Source organism: Zychaea mexicana (assembly GCF_025766255.1).
Source record: "Zychaea mexicana strain RSA 1403 chromosome Unknown BDB00scaffold_15, whole genome shotgun sequence".
NCBI lineage: Eukaryota > Fungi > Mucoromycota > Mucoromycetes > Mucorales > Lichtheimiaceae > Zychaea > Zychaea mexicana.
In genome coordinates, this window is record NW_026516678.1 from 291,965 (window position 1) to 306,468 (window position 14,504).

General features: G+C 44.1%; 5 protein-coding genes across 5 annotated transcripts; 3 read left to right on the top strand and 2 right to left on the bottom strand.

The window, feature by feature from the left end:
- The first annotated feature begins 1,892 nt into the window (after window positions 1-1,892).
- BDB00DRAFT_809763 (mitochondrial carrier domain-containing protein) lies at window positions 1,893-3,862 on the top strand. Its single transcript, XM_053122504.1, has 6 exons — window positions 1,893-2,090; window positions 2,200-2,262; window positions 2,460-2,668; window positions 2,726-2,857; window positions 2,944-3,253; window positions 3,344-3,862. Exons 1-6 carry the CDS (start codon window positions 1,950-1,952, stop codon window positions 3,419-3,421), a joined length of 933 nt encoding a protein of 310 aa, XP_052982539.1. The 5' UTR covers window positions 1,893-1,949; the 3' UTR covers window positions 3,422-3,862.
- Window positions 3,863-4,513: 651 nt separating this feature from the next.
- On the top strand, window positions 4,514-5,828 carry BDB00DRAFT_140350 (uncharacterized protein). Its single transcript, XM_053116222.1, has 2 exons — window positions 4,514-5,012; window positions 5,104-5,828. Exons 1-2 carry the CDS (start codon window positions 4,618-4,620, stop codon window positions 5,579-5,581), a joined length of 873 nt encoding a protein of 290 aa, XP_052982540.1. The 5' UTR covers window positions 4,514-4,617; the 3' UTR covers window positions 5,582-5,828.
- Window positions 5,829-5,929: 101 nt separating this feature from the next.
- On the bottom strand, window positions 5,930-7,723 carry BDB00DRAFT_953223 (translation initiation factor eIF 4e-like domain-containing protein). Its single transcript, XM_053129612.1, has 7 exons — window positions 7,635-7,723; window positions 7,429-7,561; window positions 7,172-7,320; window positions 6,975-7,079; window positions 6,822-6,899; window positions 6,582-6,718; window positions 5,930-6,479 (listed from the first exon to the last, which is right to left on the bottom strand). The coding sequence occupies exons 2-7, from the start codon at window positions 7,475-7,477 to the stop codon at window positions 6,365-6,367; spliced, it is 633 nt and encodes a 210-aa protein (XP_052982541.1). The 5' UTR covers window positions 7,478-7,561; window positions 7,635-7,723; the 3' UTR covers window positions 5,930-6,364.
- A 351-nt stretch (window positions 7,724-8,074) lies between these two features.
- On the top strand, window positions 8,075-9,847 carry BDB00DRAFT_809774 (Alpha/Beta hydrolase protein). The gene is made up of 4 exons (XM_053122505.1): window positions 8,075-8,488; window positions 8,569-8,626; window positions 8,721-8,919; window positions 9,003-9,847. The coding sequence occupies exons 1-4, from the start codon at window positions 8,208-8,210 to the stop codon at window positions 9,506-9,508; spliced, it is 1,044 nt and encodes a 347-aa protein (XP_052982542.1). The 5' UTR covers window positions 8,075-8,207; the 3' UTR covers window positions 9,509-9,847.
- Window positions 9,848-9,849: 2 nt separating this feature from the next.
- BDB00DRAFT_809777 (uncharacterized protein) lies at window positions 9,850-11,138 on the bottom strand. The gene has a single exon (XM_053122506.1). It carries the CDS (start codon window positions 11,019-11,021, stop codon window positions 10,143-10,145), a length of 879 nt encoding a protein of 292 aa, XP_052982543.1. The 5' UTR covers window positions 11,022-11,138; the 3' UTR covers window positions 9,850-10,142.
- Window positions 11,139-14,504: the final 3,366 nt, after the last annotated feature.

The window sequence follows — 14,504 nt, forward strand, 5'->3', positions numbered from 1 at the left end:
GGGGTGGATCACTGTTCAGAAAGTATGTTGAGAACCAATCACTGGTTACCCAGTAACGAGTTTCTTCAAGTAGAAATTGTCCCACCTATTAGCAGTCATCGCTACTGCTATTGATAGCTTCCACATTTCAAAAGGGGGTGCATTATTGTGGACCACCACGGTGAATGGATTGCCAATTCAACGTCACTGACGCATATTACGTATTATGTGAAACCTTGTTGACGCTTGAACTCCTGCTAACGCTCCTCAAAAGCCAAGTTTTTTTTTCTCCCGAACATATGTCGTGCTTCCTTGCTGTGGACGAATGAACGAATCATCTGCGTTGTACGTAGGCTTCTTCTCTCTCATTTTTCTTTGAAGCGGGCATTTTGTTCGCAAAAACACAAACTGGATGATGCAAGTTAAACTTTAGCTCGCTTGGATGCAGGAGGTTAACCTCGACCGAGTACGAGCTGAGCGTGCGAGAGAGAGAGAGAGAAAGTACCTTCGGATAATAGAACAGCAGTAGATACTCTCTTTCGTTCCACGTTCTCTGCCTTTGCAAAAATTTCCATAACAAAGTTTTGTTCTTTAGTGGCATTATTCAATGCTAAGCCTAGGCATAATGATGATGATTTGCTCGAATCTTCTTTTTAGCCACACAAAATCATGAAATGCTGTTGTACAACAGAAGAAATAAAGCCCCGTGAATCAGGTACCTTTTTTCTGTACCACGCTCCAGATTCAATGTTTTAATACACATATTCACTCTTCTGTGCGAGATCCTTAATTGTGGAACCTCTGCTTCTCTCTCAGTAGCATACGCGTACAATTTTGAACCCCTATCTTTTTTTTTATCTAAAAACAGGCTTTGACCCTAGGCTACTTGATTTGCCGTGCGCACATATCGTTATTAAAAAAAAGAAAAACATCTAAAAGTATTACTCGTTCCTGAAAGCTTTTATTTGGCATGTAATAGTTGAGAGATAGCATAAAACTTGGCTTTGATAGACTAGATTAGGTAATGAAATACTGCAACGCGACTGATCCTCTCTGTGGGACTTTGTGACGGGTCTGATTTAATTTGTCTGTTAAGGTTAAAAGATGTATTTGTATGAATTACTATCGAGACAACGGGTAATCACAGCAAGTAGGTAGTCTGGGGACTCACTGATAGAATTTTATTGTTTTTTTTTGTGGATCAGCAACACAAAGACATTTTGGCGGGAGTGTCCTCTTCTTTACTATGGCATTTTGTGACAAAATGATTGGCATGTTGCAGCTGGGGTGATCATGAATCCAGTTGTCATGCCGCCAAAACTCCGTTTCCATAGCAACCCGATAAGCTAAAATGGCAAGGTACCTCGTACCTGAGAAAAATCAGAAAGCTACTCTTATACTAGGCGCATAATGGTACAACATATACTTGAGGTTTGTTGATGCACACATTTCAGTTGTGGGACAGAGGCAACTTTTCCTCTCTGTTGTATGGATGGATGAATGGATGTGTTTACCTGAACAAAGTCGAGACTTGTTCATTTTCAAGCGCCGTTTGCCTTGTTTCACAAATGCGGCAATTGTCCGGGGCTGCGATTATTTTATTTTGTTGTCAACAAGGATCCACAGGGGGGGGGGGAGGGAGGGGAAACTGTCGATGTAGTAGAAAATTCCGTCAATGCCCCAAAATCCCATTATGCAGCCTTACGACTAGGCTACTGCCGTAGACTTTGAACAACAACAAATGACATTTATCTTTATCAGCACATTTGCTTCTTTATCATTTTGAAAAGCAACTTGTTAGATGTGATGATGATGTATCAAAGAATCAGGTCAGTGTATCTTATTTTGGAACTCAGGTTAGCATCAGTAAAAATCTTGACAGTCCCAATTTTTTTTTTTTTGTTCTCTCTTTCTGTTTATTCAACCCAACTTGTTTTTTCCAAGTGAAAGCGCGTCCAACCTCCCCCACAATGTCTCCTCCGATCGCTTCTGGAAAGTCTGAATCAGGTACCGCCCGTTTCTTGGGCAGTGCCAGCTCTGGTGTTATGGAATTGTTGATTTTCCACCCTGTCGATACTGTTGCCAAGCGTCTCATGAGCAACCAGAGTAGAGTAAGTTCACTCTCCCCCTCCCCCCCCTTGATAGTTGTTTTAGCATATACAATAAAGTTTGAAAGAGAAAACTCATTTAACTCCCCCCCCCCTTTCTCTACGCAATTAGATCTTTGGTGACGGTAAGAGTACTGCGGAGAGCAGAGCAGCCTTGAGCAAGGTTGTCTTTAAGGTACCGGTCTGCTATTTTTAAAAATATCCATGAAGGAGGAGAGGAGGGGGACCCTGTCTTTCATAAGGAAGGGGGGGGGGAGATCAAGAGATGTACAAGGGGTAGAGGCCCCTTTTTGTGTGGGGCAAAGAGATGGAAAAAAAAAGGGCGGGTTCTATGTGCTATCAGGAAACACTGAAACACCCACTTGTTTATAGGACGCTGCCAACGAGGCTTTCATGAAAAAGTACGCTTCGCTTTTCCCTGGTCTTGGTTTCGCTGCCGGCTACAAGATCGCTCAGCGTGTGTACAAGTTTGGTGGTCAGCCTTTCGTCAAGGATTACTTGAACACCCACCATAAGGCAGTCTTCACCAACACCTTTGGTGAAAAGACCGGCAAGACGATCATGCACGCCACTGCTGGCAGGTACGGATTTGATATAAAGTCAATACGAGTGCTGTTTTACTGATCTTTTTGTTCTAGTTTGGTTGGCATTGGTGAGATTGCTCTGCTTCCCTTGGATGTTTTGAAGATCAAGCGTCAAACCAACCCCGAGGCCTTCCGTGGCCGTAGTTTCGTCACGATCATCAAGGATGAAGGCATGGGCTTGTACCGGTACGTGATTTACAATGGACGACACACGAGGGGGGGGTGGGGAAAGAGGAATCATGCAAAATAGATATGCTGACATTTTTAAAAAGTGGTGCCGGCTGGACTGCTGCTCGTAACGCTCCTGGTTCGTTCGCCTTGTTCGGTGGCTCTGCCTTTGTCAAGGAATACATGTTTAGTCTTCAGGACTACAACAAGGCCACCTTCTTCCAGAACTTTTGCGCTTCGATCGGTGGTGCTGTGGCTTCGATCACCGTTGCCGCTCCCTTGGACGTCGTCAAGACGCGTATCCAGAACCGTAACTTTGACAACCCCGAGTCTGGCTTAAACATCATCAAGGATCTCGTCAAGAAGGAAGGCTTTGGCGGTTTCTTCAAGGGCTTGACGCCCAAGATCCTTGTGGTAAGTTGTATAAACATCATTGGCCGTTGTATAAAGTAGCTCTATGCGAATGCCAGTTCACTCACCTGTGCCGTCTGTCCTTGTTTCTAGGTTGGTCCCAAGCTGATCTTCTCCTTCACTGTTGCCCAGCAACTCATTCCTGTGTTCGACAGTGCCCTCAAGAAGTAAACATGGGGGTATATACGCTTTGTCTTCTTATACAATCTAATTCATGTGCATATTAAAAAAAAGAAAAGACATCTGCACCCTCATCTCTCTCTCTCTCGCCCCCTCCCTCCTCGTTTCTTATTTTTTCAACACTTTCGATAGATACAGCATCTTTTATACATCCTTTTTTTCTTTTCATTTTGTGCTTTTATTTTATTTTTATTTCTGTTTATATATCTGTATAGTCCTGGTGTTTTTTTTTCTCAGCCTTTTGTGTTTATATATGTATATATATTATAATAAAGGGAAGAAAACGGACGTATCAAAAAAAGTTTCATTGAAATCTCTGCTGTAAAAGTTGTGCTGACTATCCCAGGGTTTTCCCACCTAAAACAGTCAGGGGGAAATGGATAGGTGGTATTTATCTGTCAAATCAGGAAACCAAAAGAATAATAGTCTATGCCCGTGCTGTGTTTTCAGCAGGGAAACAAAAGCCAAAATGGTTTACGGTGAAATGCAATGCATGCACAAAAAAAAGAAAAGGGTTGCCAAGAAGGATCGAGAGTGGGTGGCAGTTAATGTAGTGTAGGTACATGCATAATGCACAGCGAAACGTGGTTATAAAAATAGATTATTGCGATCCTGGCTAATCAGTAGCAGTGCACGGCCTGATCCAGTTATTGGGGATTGGGAACATCCAAGGGGTGGGGGGGGGGGCGCGAGAGAGAGAGAGAGAGGTACTACGTAGACTATACTATTACTTGGCGGTTGAGCGAAAATAAACAAAAGGGAGCTGGGGTGTATTTCAATCTGACGATGACGATGACGATGACGACGATGGTGTTTGATGGTTGGATGGATGGTAGGATGGATTGAGCATTGACTGGGCAGGGACGAATAGAAAATAATCCCCAGGGGAGGGAAAAAGGCACCAATGAAAAGTTACGCAGCTTTCTTTTTCAGTTCTGACAGGAGGCGCTATCCGAATAGAGCGACATGTGTTACCACATATTTCATCATGCAGCGCGTCTTTTGGGGGAGGGGGGGGGAGGAGACAAAAGGAGAGAAGGAGGGCAAAGGGGGTGGGGTTGCATAAAGTGTATAAAAAGCACCCATAACAAAGGTGCAGAAGAGACATTCACAAACAGAAACCTTCTTTTACTCTCTTTCTGTGTCCTCTTTACTATACACACATCTACTTTTTTGAAACACTAACAATGATGCGAATCAAATGGCAAAACCCTCAACAACAAGGTCGCGTGCACAAACGATCAAGAACAGCAACAACAACAGCAGAAAAGCAACAATACTATAAGAAGCGCAGACTGTACAACAAGAACAAGACCAATGGGAGCAGCAGCAGCAGCAGCAGCAAGGACTTGAACGAGCTCGAGAACAAAGTGACCTACTCTTTGGATTCCCTGGCCACAATCACAGTCATGTATAACAGTCTCAAACACGCCTACGACAACTCCAAGCCTGAGCTGGATCAGACGAGCACGGCCACGCGATTGGGTGAAATGGAGAGAGAGCTTTTGACGGCCTACGATGATCTCGGATTACAAGTCAGACATTTGGCACGGGACATGAGCAAGCTCGAGAAACAGATTAAGGAAATCAGCAATGGTGGTGCTGCTGCTACTGTTGCCATGACGACTGTTGTCAACAACAACAACAACAACAACAACAACAACAGTAACTGTGGAAACCACAGTAATGGCACGCCGTCGCCTGGTACGCCCCCCTTGGTGCTCGATGACGGCAATTATTCGCCTCCCTTGGCATTGCCTTTCGAAGCAACCCCTCCACCTGTCTATTATGTTCCCGCAGCAGCAGCAGCAGCAGCACCGTCATTACAGTCAACAACGGCAACAGCCGTGCCAGAAGCGTGGTCCTGTGACCCGGTTTATGGTTGCTTTCCAGCGCCACCGCTTATCACCCACAACAACGCACCGTGCGCTTGTGCAGAATGCAGCAGCTGCAACAATGCTTGTTGGACGGGTCCTTCCTTGTTGTAACAGCAACAAACTCTATCTCTCTTCACCTTTTGTACAGTTCACTCTTTCTATCTATGTCGTGATGATGATACCCTATCCACTCTACTTGTTCTCACTCTATACGCCGCTCTCTTCTCTTTTCATGATGATCCAATGTTCTTTACACCCTACTCACTATTTGTAATATCTTTTTTTTTCTTTGTCAGCCTCCTCCACACACTATCTTTTCTTCATTGTTCTTATCACATATTGCTGTTATTTAACTTTCACTATACCCTCATTCTTCTTCTTCTTTTACCATTGTATGCCCCCTCTTTATATTCTTTGTATGTTCTCGCCAAATACCTTCTATGTTATCGTTAATGTTGTTGTTGTTGTTGTTGTGAATAGTGACCGTGTATGCAAATAAAATGTACTATTACCCATTATCATGATGTATGTGGACAACTCATGTAATAGTGTGCTACAGTGACAAAAGAAGATGGCAACTGCGGTGCAACACATATACGCATATGCACCCTATTAAAAAACCCGAGAACTTGGTGGGGGGGGGAATAATACAATACAATAAAAAGTTCAATCCCGCCCCCCCTGGCTGCTGTTGGCCTCGAACCGGTGTGTAACCATGGGGTTCTTTTGCACGGTAAGATAATGATGTGCAGCCTCTATTACGCGTCCCTCTCATGTCGTGTGTTCCATCAACAACAACCCCAAGTCCTTTTTGTTCTTTATGTCATTTCGCGCGAAAAAGAGTCTTTCCTTTTCGAGAATTGCTTTCGATCCAAATCAAACAAAAAGATTTCATGCAACCTTCTTCTCTATGATTTTTTGCTTATTTTGGGAACTCTTTTTTTTTTTTTTTTTTGTGAGAGCGGTGATCCGCACTGTGCAGCAGCACCCTGTTGCCCTTTCTATACTTTGGTTCAGTCGTGTCGTTGTTTATTTGGCCATGTTGAATTTGTTTTGTTCATCGAAACACGTCAGTGTTACAAAAGCTTGAATTGTCCTTTAACGAATCATTGTGCGTTTTATACTCCATCGTGGTATCCTGCGGTAGACTGAGCACTTTTTTGATTGTGTCCCTATATAGACCACCGGTCACAACAGAAGATATATTTAGTCTCTCCATCTCTGTCTTTCACTCTCCCCCCCCTCTCTCTCTCTCTTCCCCATCCACCTTGTACCTTATCTTCAGATTAATTCGTCCTTTCGATGCTGTTCGGTTCCATACAGAAATGATGTCTTCTGAATTACGAATCGATAACACGGCGCCGCAGATCTCGCCCTGCACGTCGAATTGCTCTCCAATAATAGCAAGAACCTGCCCCGCCCCACCCATCCCCGTGTTACTTTAGTATTCTTGATCCGAACAAAAAACATGTGTCTCTCTCTCTCTTCTCTTGTTTCAAAAAAGTGAACTTTACCAGCTGCTCCCAATATCGACTTGCCAAACCCTTCTTCAATCGTACAATCCATTTACCCCCGTGAATGTTTGCTTCATCCTAATAGGAATATATATATACCGACCGTCAGTATTTTTCTTTTCCCTCCACGCCCAAGTGCTTTGAGAGACATACCTCCCATACAGGCCGTACTCCCATTTTAAATAAGTGATAGTCGCTAATGTTTGGTAAATCGCTTGGTCGACGTAAATGACTGTACACTGCCCAAAACTCCTCAATCTATACAAAATAAATAGGGTGTCATTATTCTTTTTCTTTCTTTCCCACAAAAAATACCAGTGTGTGATAGATCCGAGTCAAGAGTAACCTACCGAGGAGAATGCTGCAATGCGCTTCATGCTTCCTTCATAATCCTTAATTTTGGCTTTTGGAAGACGATGCATGAACCAAAACACCCAGGTATAATGCAATGGGTGCTCGTCCTGCTGTGTTTGTGCTGCTGAAGGTACGGCTGCTAATGCTGTAAAGTTAAGAATTTAACAGTTTTTTTTTTAGAATCAATTTTCTCAAACACGCACACACACACACACACTCTCTCTCTCTCTTCACAGTGCAGTTGATACTTTACCTGTATTAATTGACTGTATTGACAGGGAGCTTTCGGTGCTCGCGTTCATTGTTGTTTATATTTATGTAAAGATAATTTTTTTAAAATACTAAAGAGTACAGGCGAATAGCAGTAGGAATTAAAAAAGGGAGAACTATAACAAGAGTGAGTTAATTTAACAGAGTTGGAGTAGCATTGTCAGAGAAGAAGGAAAAAAAAAAGGTTACCTTTGCTTGTTTAAATCGTGGTGGAATTTAGAGTTGCAACTAAAAAAATATAAAAAAGTTCGAGAGAAGGGGGACGCAAGTGCAAAAAATTAAAAAAAAAAGTCCAAAGAGGTGACTTTTTCCCAGCTGCTGAACAAAATCACTTGCTAAGCTGTCAAACAAACATAAAGCAGAGTCGAGTACAGATGGTATTAGCCTTTGCAACGAGCATAAACACCGAGAAAGTAGCCTCACACAGTACACTATCCACACGTGAAAAACAAAGGGCCGATCTGTATAACAAAGTAGTAGTAACTGTAGTTATTATTCTACCCTGCAGTATGTAATGCCGATAGGCTCTTTTTCTCTCTCTTTGCGTGTCTGACGATTTACTTGGTTTTGCTAGTAGCGAGCCATTCTGGATAAGCAAGGACGACATGCAAATAAGCTCGTCACAAGACAAGGAAAAAGGAGGAGGAGGAGTAGCCCCCCCCCCTCCCTGACACTTTCTATTTGCATATTTAGAAAAAGACAAAAAAGATGGGCGTATATTTTTTTTAATTCTCTCTTTTTCTTTTTTTCCCAAGTGTCAATATGACTGTTTCTCTCAACGATGAGTATAAACGTCTCCATCCAGTTTATGTAGCAGCCGCCAAAGCATTCGCTGCCAATCCACCCAACCATGAGAACATTCCCTTACCACAGCTACGAGCTGCCATAGATGGGCAATGTTTGCAACTTCGCGGTACGGTTCCCAAAGTTGCTGTCGAGGATAAGATGGTGCCCTACAGCATGGATAACAACAAAGAGGTACAAGTTCGTATCGTCAGGCCACCGGGCACGGAAGCAAAAGATCTTCCGGGCGTCATCTTTTTGTGAGCAAAAAGGGTTTCTTGTCTCATATGCACACACACACACACACACAAAGTGAAACTGATATTGACTTTTCATCCAGGCACGGAGGAGGTTGGATCTTTGGTGACAAGGATACTTATTTAAAGACCACTGCGGATGTACGTAAGGAAGGAAAAAAGGGATCATCCTAGCATCAGGAATAAAAACAAAAAAGACAGTCGTTAAACTGGTGGGGGGGGGAATGCATGATAGCTTGCGATACGCACACAAACCGTGGTAATCTATGTCGAGTATGCCAAGAGCCCGGAAGCACAGTATCCCAAAGCCCTGGAACAAGCATTTGGGGTTGCGCGATGGCTACACACGCACGGTGGCTCAATCCATGTCCACGCTGACCAACTTGCCACGTGCGGCGACTCGGCTGGTGGGAATTTAGCCACGGCGGTTTGTTGTAAGTACGGTAGTAATGTGTCTTATCTCTGAACCGCTGCTACGTAGTTATGTAACTCTAAAACGGGGGGGGCGAACCCATAGTACTGGCAAAGAAGCGGGGTTATGCCGACATGATCAAGACACAGATTTTACTCTACCCTACAGTCTCTGGCAGCCACGAGCAACGATCCGAGTTGGAAAGCGTTCAACGCTTTGGCAGTACAAACGACTTTGGTCTTTCGTGGAGCCATGTCGACTTGGCATTGAATGCCTATTGCGGCACGACAGAGGTCACAACAACAACAACAACAACAATAAAACAAGATGACATCAAGTTGATTGCACCTCTTTCGGCCTCAGCGCAAGAGCTGCAAGGACTGCCGCCGTGTTTGATGATTCTTGCCGAGTGTGATGTGGTCAGGACCGAGGGTGAGCTGTATGCAAACAAGCTCATGTCGGCAGGCGTGGAGACGGTAGCGATCCAGATTCTGGGAACCATCCATGGATTTTTCCAGATGCCCCTGCCCATTGATACGCCACAGTATCACAAGACTATGTCCATGATCGCTGCTCACTTGACGGATGTTTTTTTTTCTGCAAGGAAATAAGGGTCTCTTCATAATAAATTTCCACGAAATGACGACATGTAAGGAGTTGTTGCAAAGAGGGATGATTGTATATGCACTATTTAGTGTGTACTGCGCACATGAGGAGGGCGTTCCCCATGTATCAGCAAGAGTATCCCTGCGTACTATGATATCATGACTTTGCAGGACAACCCTCCTATCATCGTACATAGAGCGTCATGATCCACCCCTATTCTTATTTTTAGCCTCTTTTTTATGTTGCTACTCACCAAGAATTTTGCCGCCCATTTTCATCATCCACATCGCACTATGTTGTTAGTCCAGTCCACATTTTAAATAAAGCATTTCTGTCAATTTATGATGCAATTGTCAAACTTTTTTTTGTTGATTTTTAATTATTGGAAATAGAATCAAATGCGGGGTATATCTGCATAAAGGGAAATAAAACTTTTTGTACAATTTTAGACAAACTATGAAATTAAGTAGGGTATCTTGGAGGAGGATGTTATATGTAGAATGCGTGATGATGAGAAATGAAGATGAAGATGATGGTTATGGTGGGAAGGGGGGCTATGTGCTTAAAAGAAAAGATGGAGGAATGATGCTGCATATAAAAATTGGGATATGAAATGAATGCATAAAGTAATGGAGACGCTTAGAATTGTTGCATGGGCCAGCCAGGAGCAGCTACGTTGGTGTTGTAGTAGTATGGGTCATTGACGACAGTTGCCATCGAGACAAAGTTGTCCATAGGAACGTATTGCTGCTGCTGCTGCTGTTGCTGTGATGGCTGCTGTGGAGGAACCATGGCAAAGTCGCAAAAGAGCGAAGGGTCTTGTACGACGTAGGGTGTGGGCTGGTTGCTGACTGGTGGCGAGGGGTAGAAGCTGTTGACGTCGTCGCTAAAGTAGTCGGTTGAAGGGGGATAGCACAGGCGAATGGGAGAGCCGGTAGGTGAAGGCATAGCCAGATCGGGTGTGGTCATCATGTCAAAAGCAATGGCGGCAGACTTTGCTGCTTCTTCTTCTTTTTCTTCAACGAAAACGGGTGCTTGTGCTTGTGGTTGTGGTTGTTGTGGCTGAGCAGGAACAGAAGCCGGAGTTGGAGCAGGTGATGCGGATCGGAGTTCAGCCAATCGTTTTTCGAGCTTGACGACATGGCGTTCCAAGTGCACGACCTGCAAACCAAGATCGTCGTAGGCGGCCAACAACTCTTTTTCCTTTTCGGAGAGTCGGGTTTCACTGCGTGCTCGGTCCATCTCGGCCTTGCTGCTTGCATAGGCGTGCTGGAGACTGTCAAACATGACGGAGACGGTGGCAAAGGCGTCGTATGTGAAGGTGATTTCGGACTCTAAGCGGGCAATTTCATTGGTTGCGGATGAGGCTGGTTTCTTGGAGAGGGTGGAAGAGGCGCGGGAGGAGGAGGAGGATGCATTGGAGCCCGTGCGCTTGTGCACGCGACCTGATTTGACGCGTTGCTGTGATGCCCACTTGAAGGTCTTGTTGCACTGTGAGGATGCGATGGTTGAAGGCATGTTGTGTGATGATGCGATGATAATGATGATGCTGATGATGATGTGTTGATGGGATGTTGGATGAAGACTGTGTGAGAGCAAAAGCGAAAAGCAGTGGAAAAGATGCGTGATGCGATGTGAGTGAAGAAGTGGGGGAAATGTGGAAAACACGGCGGGTATATATATGCCTGGGAGCAAGGGCGGTGGGACAAAGAAAGGAGTACCAAAAAATAGCCGCTTTCCTTTTCGGGACGGTGACGCTTTTTGTGCAACGATGATACAGGGGAGCTAAATTTGGAATTGGTTTTACGTCGTTGTGCATTGCACACTCTGCGGATCCCACCCCACCCCTCTGCTGTTCCTGACACCCTGCATACATACTCTATCTCCCAACCACCCACTGTGCAGTGTTCATTTGCCCCTACACGCACTTGCCCACCTTCCCCCTTCTCCTCACTGTACAGCTCGAAACATCAAAAGTACAAAGAAAAGACAAGGTGTATAGCAAAAAAGACGCGTGTCGCACCACACCATGGCCATGTTCCGTTTGTGACACCCTGGACTCGGGACGGTGCCGCCGAGTTGAGCCGACACCGTTGGAATTGAGCGATCTCATTGGTGTGTGTGTGTGTGTGCGTGTGTTTCCGAAATAACGCTGGAGTGACCCTGTGACTCGGACAGCAAAACGCGAGGTGCCTGTGCACCCACCACCACCACCACCACCACCACTGCAAATGCGCTTTGTTTTGAAAAAGGCAAGTTTGTGCAAGGAACCCCCCCAAAAAAAAGAAAAAAGAAAAAAAAGAGGACAACACGGGCTGCTATTTTAAAATTTTAGCTTGCATATCGGCTCGGTTTGTTGCCTTTTGTAATCGCCTTGTGTGCCGGCAGCACGGGACACACACACACACACACACACCTGGTATTGGCTACTGCTGTCTACATTGAGGAAAGGAGAGAGGGCCTAGTGTTGCTGTTATTGTTGTTGTTGTTGCTGCTGGCTTGGGATGCGATCGATCGAGGTCCTTTTTTCCTTCCACACGTGCTGCTGGATTCCAGACCCTCTTGCTCTGACAAGACCTTTTCAGAATCCCCAAAAAAGATATAAAAAGGCCCTCTACTTCTTGTCCCGTTTTCCTTTTTCTTCTTTCCACTTTTTTTTTTCATTTTTGTTTCCATTGCTCGCTTTGACCACCCATTTTGTTTTTCCTTACCCGGTCTTTTTTTTATTCGACCGGCGCACTTTTAACACACCCCACTCGCTAGCCCCAACTGATGAGAACTGGTTGGAGTGAGAGGCATTACGCCAAGGCCACATTGACACAAAAAAGTAACAGAAGACGACACATCCTTCTTCCGTGCACGAATGAACGATAACGAACTTTGATCATACCATGCTTTGAGAAGCAGAAGGGCGTTTCCTTCCTTCCTTCCGCCGTTATATGCACAATGACATCATAGGCATTGCCAATTATGGCCCTTGTGGGGAAAAACGTTCGTCATAGCATTGGAATGTCACACATGACATCATAGCTTTACTTTTATGGGAAAAACCTTGCTTCACAAAAGAGAAAACGTGCGTTGGTGTTGGCATTGCAAATGGTGCCATATCGTCATCGTCCCCAAAACTTTAACCCAACAACGCGCTTTGACCATCTCACAGTTGCCTTTTATGTCGTCGTCGTCGTCGTCGTCACTTTTGCTCCTTCGCTCTGTCTTTGCGGTTGCTTACATTCTTTCTTGTGAAACAGACGAAGTCTAATTTTCCGTTATGCTTTTCTTCTTCTCTTCCTGATACTTATTTCAAGGACCTACTTGTCTTTGATTATTCACAATAAACGGCCAACAGTAATATTACAAAAAACCAGGTGTGGCGGTAGTCGCTCAAGTCTCCACCATACCACACATAGTAGTTGCACGAATTTAACACCTTTGCTGAAATGGGATATGAAAAAAGCAAAAAAAAAAAAATATAAAGAAAAGTAAATGAAAGGATTGCCGCCCCGCCTCTCGTCTCATCATCATCATGCAATGACGTAATGACGTAATTGTACATCGTTGATGACACTCTCCCCTTAATTTTCTGCTCATCTTGGTACTTGACCTCCTGTTTTGATTTGAGTTTTGTACCGGCCTATTGTAAACGAAATGCCAAAGCGCCAAGTGGTTTAGCGTGTTGTGCTGACGACGCGTTGTTTCCGAATAACTGAAAAAAGTAGATAGTCAAACGCGATTGGTTCTCAGTGCTCGCTGCACAGGCCCGTCCCTTCCGAGAAACTGGTTGGTTCAAGCCCCTGTTGCCTTTGTTACACACACACACGAGCTGGGATCATCTGAGTATGTGAGCGATCTTTTTCAGCCACAGCATTGCATTGTCAACAACGCTGGCTTTCTCGAGTCGGAAAAATAAACAGCCTGTTCACCTATTCCTCCCATAACTTTTGTATCACGCGACTTTAGCGCTCAATGTTACTTGGCAAAATAATCATATCACTTATTATTATCATCACTGAACGCGGATATTACTCAATCTTATCGATCTCAAAGTTTACTTTTTACTCATTTTCATGTGATTCTTTTCTTGGCACGTCGTACAACATGGCGCATATTGAATTATTAGATTGGCGGTTTAGACGGATTCGATCTTCTTTGAACTGGTATAATTTATGTACAGTATTTACCGTGGCGTCTATCAAGCCATAATGACACATTATGGATTTCGAAATAGCGGCTTACTATCCTGCCGGGATTCGTATTTTCGCAAGCGAGGAGCAGTGCCAAATAACAATTATTATCGCAGGTCTGCACAAGTATAAAAAGATGATGCATCTAATGACCGAGACTACTGCTGAAAAAAGCGGCGGAGAATGGTGCAATGCTGGATGCAGACAAAGAGCAGATGAGGAGCCTATCGAATTTCTACTTTGTTGCTATAGTAATGATATCCAAACTCGGACTTGTATGCTCCAATGCCAAAAAAAAGAGGAATTGACGTTCCTGCTATTGAAGTCTTAATTATACAACGACGAAAAAAAATGACTTCTATGTGGGTGTGTGCCTATCGGATACAGTAGATACAAGCGGGTTAGTTAAATACTGAACGAAAAACGTTCATCTCTCTCTCTCTCTCTCTCACTCAAAAACGATCGAGTATGCTCTTTTTCTATCGTATCTATGATTCATAATTCCGAGGGAATACATGTGAAATACATCTTATACGTAACAGCATAGAATACCCATCATCGCTACTACTAGTACGTACTCAATCTTACAGTGGGTCGCAAACTTTTTAACCCAAAATATTTAAAGTTTTAATTAAATGACCTGCTGCAAGTAAGTCTCAGTTTTAATGATTAAGAGATGCTACCAAACGCACTAAATGTACGTTCGGGGACAACCAGCATATTTTTCACAGTTAGAGATACTATATACTGAGTTGCTGACGGGAGTGCCCATCCCTGTACCGTACACAAATGAATAGTAAACCGTAGACTTTTAGTACAA